At 43.3% G+C, this 7,495-nt stretch overlaps 1 protein-coding gene across 1 annotated transcript in view; it reads left to right on the top strand.

Annotated features, from left to right (window-relative positions):
* The first annotated feature begins 4,348 nt into the window (after positions 1-4,348).
* cplx3 (complexin 3) overlaps positions 4,349-7,495 on the top strand; it is an 8,992-nt gene continuing 5,845 nt past the window's right edge. The window contains exon 1 of the mRNA XM_022746264.1: positions 4,349-4,849. Coding sequence (XP_022601985.1) covers positions 4,692-4,849 — 158 coding nt within the window. The 5' untranslated portion in view covers positions 4,349-4,691. The remainder of the gene's footprint in view (positions 4,850-7,495) is intronic.

The following is a 7,495-nucleotide window of genomic DNA, read 5'->3' as shown; positions in this document are numbered from 1 at the left end:
ATAAATGATTTTGCTCTGAATTTAAAATACAACTAGAGAACAGACCTCGGTTGAAATTGATTTCATTCACATCCAACACAGCCCAACACATCCTTTGCCTTTTAGGTCTCCATTCACGCATGAACCCGCTGTGACATCACACTAATATGACTCCAAAGAGATATCAGTTAAACAGTTAAATCTCATTTTAGGCACAGCTTTTCAGCTTTAAGTCATTAACAAGAGGGGAAAAAGAAAACCTCTTCCAAAAACACTCTGACAGTTGAACACATTCTTAAAGGTTTACTCACTCAGAAATACTTCTCTAATTGGTGCATCGCTCACTGACACCAGGTTGTTGAGGAATAATATGTAAACACTGAAATGGATGATTGTTTCTCATCAGAGTTTACTGACATGAGCCAAAAGAAAGAAGTTAGAGTAGGACTGTATATTTATTAGATCATGTGCTAAGCAAAGAAACTGAAAAGGACATTTCCCAGGAACATCTCTTTCCAGAAACAGTGTCCCAATTACTGTGGATAAGCCACAGACTTTGCTGTCAACAGTTTTCATCTGAACTACTTTCTTGTGAAAAATAGTCCTTCTGAAAATGGTTAGCAGTGTGTTCTGTGGACTAATAGGGACATTGATTATAGGAAGACATGTTGTTATGTAGATGTTGCAGACACATTCACACTGTGTTGAAAGCAGCTTTAAACATCAAGTTCAAGAGTTGAACAGGTCTTCTTTTTCTCTGTCAGGGCCATAATATTCAGCTCATGGAGAAGTAGTTGATGTTAGCCGGGGGGACAGTTGCTATTCTGACATGCGGCGTAGCTCAACACCTCCCAGACAGCCTGCGGGGCATCAAACCACCTCTGCTGGGGTGACTCGCTTGACACCATATGGTGCCACTGTGTTGTGACCCCACCTGTCCGTTCGATCTCTGGTCAGGACCTGACACAGATAGAAGTAAACCTCAGAAAATCACTAGTCTCTCCAAATGGACTCAGATGCTTTCTCGATACAACAGCTACTTTCGTCCTCGAGTACACACAGCACTTTTCACTTCTAATGGGATGAGCGTGATATTTTGTCATCTCACGAGGGGGGCACCACGCACGCACTGCTTTCCTTAAGACAGGCATCCCAGTGACTTACTAATGGCGTCATGTCCGCCTGTGTGAATTTGAAAAAACTCCCTGAATGTGGATATTGTTTGCTATAGGGCACATTCGTTTGATGAGTCTAATCCCTTGTCTGAAGAAACAAAGGTGTAACATTCAGCTGCTGAGGATCAGCGAGTGTGAGTGATGGTGTACATAAACCCATCTCTCCCAATCCCACACAGGCTCCTAATCCGAGAAGATCAAGTGTAACCAGGCTGGAAGTGTGACTGGGCGGGAGCCAGCATGATGCTTTCGGTTATGTTGACTCACACCGTGATCACTCCTGGCTCACAACAAACACAGTATGTCACGCCTGTCTAACCTTTTCGTCTTATTGTTATTCAAAGACCAAATTTACTACCTCAAATGTACATTTTTGTGTACGAATGTACAAAGTTTCTCTCTTTTTTTTAATTAATTTTACATCATTTTCCTACATTACTCAATGAGATATTTGACTTTGTATCAGAAAAAATCTATTTCTGAAGAACAAACACAGATGTTTGTGCACTAGGGGCGAGTAATGTGCCAGGTTCATGTGCAACCATACGTGACCTTTGCAGTACAGTCACAACATCTGTGTGAAGGCTTTGCATGCACATATGAAGCATATGTGCTGTACAAAGACCTAACTGTTAATTTCCACAGTACAGTGAGACATCAATCAAAGCTGAGTAGGCAGTGAAATTAACTGAGCACAAACAGGAGCCAGGCAGCATTAACATGAGTCTATTTTTAAACTAAGTACTGTGAGTAATGTTGTTTTTTTCTGTATTTGATCGTGAAGGTTTCACATCACTGCCACATGCTCTTTTTTAACAAACATAGCTGATTGCATCTGCTTCAACATTATTATTTTTCAAGTGAAGGATTAAAAAATATCCTGTAATTTGGAATCATTTTACAGTGACTTGATTTTCTTTAGAGACAGCAGTCTAAAAAACACATCAGTCACATACATTTTCACATTTTTGGTTCTTATTTAGGGAAGTGCAATTTGACAGGACCATATTATGTAACAGTCTTCTATAGCTTTTGTTTTTTGGCCTTAATTTGATGTGTCATCTACCTGGCAACGCCTCTGGTCTCAGAACCTTTTCCTCATGTGAATCATGTCCCCGGACATGTCTTACCAAAGGGAAAAAAAGGCAACTGAACGGTTAAGGCGCAAACCACATGTACCATATCCACGGCTCTCGGATGGGGGACCTTTGCTGCTGCATGTCATACCCCTCCCTCTTCTCCATATTTTATTTTCTATGATGTTGAATGAAGAAAAAAACAAGCAAAAAAAAAAAAAAAACGTTACCTAACATAATCAAACTAGGAATTCCAGGAATGTGTTATTCAATAAATGGGACCTGAATGAACAGACTGTTGTCTATACTCGTCATTCAACTGTAAATCAACTCAAAGGAGACCTCATTAAATAAAACAAAATTTAAAAGACTTACTTTTTTGGACCAGGGTGACTCTTCTGTGAGACTAGGGTGTCAAAACACAGCTGTAGTTCTCTTTTCTTAAATGTGTGAATTTCACTATTAAGTCAGTGTGTGTGTGTATGTGTGTGTGTGTGTGTGTGTGTGTGTGTGTGTGTATGTATACGTATTTATATTACCTCTTTTCCAGTATAAACACAGACCTTGTCGGGAACAGTTGTCCTCATGGGGACCCGACCCTTATGAAGCCAACTGTCTTTTCTGAGGTCCCGGTTGAGGTCAGGGTTAGGGTGTCCTCAATGAATGGAAGTCAATACAAATGTCCTAACAAGGATGGCTGTGCAAATGTCTGTGTGTGTGTGTGTGTGTGTGTGTGTGTGTGTGTGTGTGTGTGTGTGTGAGATATACATCATCTTGGATTAAAACTTCCTGCTGTGTACCTGCTGCAGCACCTGTAGTCAGAGCTCAGTGAGTGATAATCCATAAAAAAGTGAGTGAGATCTGGGCTGGGAGCAGAGGTGTGAATATCAAAAGCAAAAGGATATAAATTGATGTTGAAACATGCTGGTTAGGCAAATTCTTTCTTTTTTATTCAATTTCACAGAGATTACAGTTTTGATCTTATTCACTGTGTTACGTTTCAATCTATTTACCGGTGGCAGCTTTGAAGTTGGAAGAAGATTTTTAAGCAAAGCAGGTATAGGCTAACAAGGCCTTGTTAAGCCGGTGACAAAAAGACACACTCTGTCTCTCCTGATCCACAGGGACTGGGAAAGTAGGCCAGACTTGGTGTCAGACTGCTGCGAGGATCAGGATGCTGAAGTTGTTGACTTGTGATCAAAGTTCCTTTTCACACTTTAGATGTCAAGAATCTCGCAGAGTGAGAGAGTGAGAGAGATTTAAAATATTCCTCACACACACACACACACACGTAGGACATATTTTTAGCAGGGAGGCTTTCCAGATGAACACTGCGTCACACGGTGCCATCCAGAAGCACCCAGCCTTTTAATAAATCATCTTTTCTGGTGATGGAAGTTGAACTATTCACCCTGCCTACTCCATCAAAGACACACAAACACAGAAACATGAGAGGACATAGCAGAGAAAATCCTATAGGAGACCTAATAAGCATAAGACACTGATCTCATAAACTCACTTGTGGGTACCACAGACACACCAGTCCCTACAGGAATATTATGGCAATGGCAACTGGAGACAACATTTCTAATTTTAGGATGTCAACTTCATCCCTGAATGTTTCAAGGGCATTGAGTGTAAACGGAGAATGAGTATGTGTATGTGTTTAGATTCAACGATGTATTTTGTGCAGTGTACAGAACCCCCATCAGTCTCCTTTCATCTCGTAGAAACGAGCTTGTTCCTGTACATCAAACAAACTCTTGTAGAGGAGAGCGACTCATCTTTTCTAAGTGATTAGGCCAATAAACCGTACACATGGCCTGCGCTCATAGACAGCCATTTGACTAATTTGCAATTAGGAAGCTCTTTGGTTGTTGACAAACTGTGTATTAGGCTCCAGCGCGCAGATGACCCTGAGAGAGACAGAGGCACCAAAACACCCAGGAGACACTGAAGCTCATCACGTGTTGTTTGTCCCCCCCGGAGTCGTGTCTGACTCCATCCTGAGTTATAATCAGACGGCGAATCACGGGATCCCGTGCAGCCCAGGATGCCGACGCGCGCCATGCAAGCGCACACCCAGTCCGGCTGTGCCTGGGATTGGGTGGAGGGAGTGGTGGCTGCGGACGGAGTCTCGGGATTGGTAGAGTTCACCGCCAAACTTGTTGACTCATAACTGAGCAGCTCCTCTCCATCCTTCACGGCGCGGAGCTGTCCAGGGCCAGTGGTGCTGAAACTGCCGCCTCCCGAAGCGCAGTCGGAATAATTTCGTTTTTTCTTCCGGTTTCCTTGCTCCCATCGAGCTCTTGAAAGTTATATGCTCCTGCGTGACACTTCTAGACGTCAGGTTTAAGCGTCACTTGACGGATTTCTATCCGCTGTCACCGCTCTATCCAAGGAGCGCATCAAGCCTTCAACTTCTCAGCCGATCAGACAGAGGACTCTCAAACGCACAGCCATGGCTTTCATGGTAAAACACATGGTGGGAGGACAGCTGAAGAACCTGACAGGCGGACTGACGGAGGAGAAATCCGAAGGGGAGAAATCAGACGCCGCCGCGCAGGGGATGACTCAAGAGGAATTTGAACAATACCAGCAACAGTTAGAAGAGGAAAAGTAAGGCAATGATTGAAGCTTGTGATTGTGAAGTTGTAATGAAATCTACAGTGTGTGTTGGCATATTTAAACGGTGTGTTTTTGTGCGTAAATAGCTGAGCGTTCCCAGTGCGCCGCGCGCTTTTTTACGCATCAATGCAATAACATGAGCGCTCCACACACAGCTGCTCCTCTCGCCCAGGGAGCTCTCTGTCTCTTAGCTTCGGCAAATTATGTAGAGCTGTTTTTAATTTCGGATTCCTGGAATCATTGTTCCACGGAAATGTCCACAGGGATTCGTGCCTGGGGTGAAAAACGTTCCTACTGCTGAGCGTGCGGCTGAATAATGAATCAGACCGTGTGGTAAATAAAATGGGTAAAGTAGAGCCTCTATTTGCATATTGTGAGAGGGGCAACGAACTAATGTTAATTAATTTTGGCTTTACTTTCTCAGCCGACTTTCATTATTCAAACATATGTTTCCACTCAAGATGGTTGCAATTAGTTTACATTATAACAATATATTGCAGCCTAAAAAGTGGATACATTTAGATTTAGATTGGTATGGCCTCTATAATAGCTCTAATTTTGAGGTTTAGATGTAATTTCTCTGTATATATTTACAGCTGTGATTCCAGCTGTGAGCCTTTCAATTTTTCTTGTTTCAATTATTGAAATATTTCCTCCGTGTCTCACATACAAAAGTGAATCCTTTAAATGTTGCACTTTCATAATTTACATATTCATTATGGTGTTTATCTCCTGGGTCTATTGGAGGGCAATCTAAAGCAACAACAAGGTCATTTGGCAGAGTTCATCCAGCAGACAGTAACTCCCTATTGATTAGTATGATGCTTCCCTTCCAGCAGCACGGCATGTCCCATATCAGATGTTCACTGTCCTGGTCATGAGAGAAGTCACCACAGATTAATGATGTGGAATAAAGAACTCAGAACTGTTTTTTTTTTTAAAAGGAAAATGGAAGATTGAGATTATACAGTGTCATGTGCAGACATTTTAAGAATGAGTACGTAGTTAAGTCCTGACTCTGGCAGTATTAACATCCAGCTCCACAGGAAGCCTGGCGAGATGCTTGACGCTCTGCTGTCATTATGTGACCTTCAGTGGAAGTGAATTATTAGTCAGAGGTGCTAAACATGAGCATAGATCACTGAGAAGCCCCTACTGCTCAGATTAAGGAAGAATAAGGTTGGGGGTGGGGGGGTTGAGGGCTGCTCACACTGGCATGTCACATGTAGACATTTTATCACCCTTAGCACCCGGGCCACAGTGACAACCCTGGTCATCTGAACGTCCTTGAGAGGGGAAGACACAAAGCTCTGCTCATTGGCTGCAAGTCAACGCTGCATGGGCCTATGTGCCGTTTGGTGTTTGGCACGCTCATGTTAATACAAAGTGAACTCTGCATCTTCAGATGAAACGACCTTCCCCTGACACATTGGGTGCAAACCCTTCACAAACCATACCCCCACCTCCCACACACACCCCCCTGCCTTTAGATTATGCTGCTGATTTGATCTTCGTAGGCGGACAGTGCAACCTCTGCCACTGTAGCTTTGCTTTGAAGAACATCATCTAGGAGGGTTTATTCTGCTATATGTTCCTTCTGCATCTCACTGACTGTAATAAAATGTGTTCTTTTTCTCTCGGCATTCATGCTATATTTGACCGCAGGCCAGAGCAGCAAGTTTGTTCAGCGTTATGTCACGTTGTTGACTCACGACGTCGGAGGCATTTCAGCAAATTTAGCAATTTACGCGGGGCAATTGTGAACTACAGTGAAGCCATAAATATTCCAGTGATGTTGAATGGAGAGAGCATTATTGCCAGCAGCCTGTTGCCTGCCCTCTGCTGGAGGCATCACACACTGTAGGCCGGCTTGTTTACAGGAGATGAGTTTCAAGAAACACATGACACAACACTCATTAAAAAAAAAAAATATCTCAACACCTCCCTCATAGAAGTCAGACTTACGGGTTGAAGATAGTTGGAGTAGATCTTTCACTTCTTCGATTGTTTAGCCTAAACTGGCCCTGTGCTCTTTTGAGCATCTCCAGGCTTAAAAGATGAGAACACAGTGAACCTCTGACGTTTAATATTGGCTCTGCAGAGAGGGAGTTGAGTCCAGGATATGTATGGAATGGCTTGACAGGGTAGTGACAGTGAGTCCGCAGTTAGTAGGTTACCTCTGGCAGTCCAACATCCCAAAAGGCCTGAAATCCCTCAGAGGAGTGCTGGACTGACAGGATGCCACATCTGGGGTTCCTAAACATAAGCAGAACATCTCTTCCTGCTCTTTGTCCCCACGGCATCACTGCTGCTGCTGCTGCTGCTGCTGCTGCTGCTGCTCCGCCTTCTGCTGGTTCTGTGCTCAGTAGTTGGAGCTAAGAGAACACATGGTGAGGCTCCAAGGCCTCCAGGGTCCAAATCCAGTAAGGGCCTTTTGATGCTCTTTTTTTTTTCTTTTTTTTTTTTGCGGGGTGTGTGGGGCTTGAAGTTTGAAATGTTACTTTATGTAGGTGAAAGGTCTGATCTAAATCTGTATGACACCTTGAACACTATATTTTTTCTCCTTTCTTGCAGACAAGAACGAGAAGCCCATTTCGCCCAGAAGAAAGCTGAGAGAGCTACAGTTAGAAGTCATTT

Source organism: Seriola dumerili, unplaced genomic scaffold (assembly GCF_002260705.1).
Source record: "Seriola dumerili isolate Sdu_G_001 unplaced genomic scaffold, Sdu_1.0 BDQW01000003.1, whole genome shotgun sequence".
Classification (NCBI taxonomy): Eukaryota; Metazoa; Chordata; class Actinopteri; order Carangiformes; family Carangidae; genus Seriola; species Seriola dumerili.
This window is presented reverse-complemented; position numbering and strand designations above follow the sequence as displayed.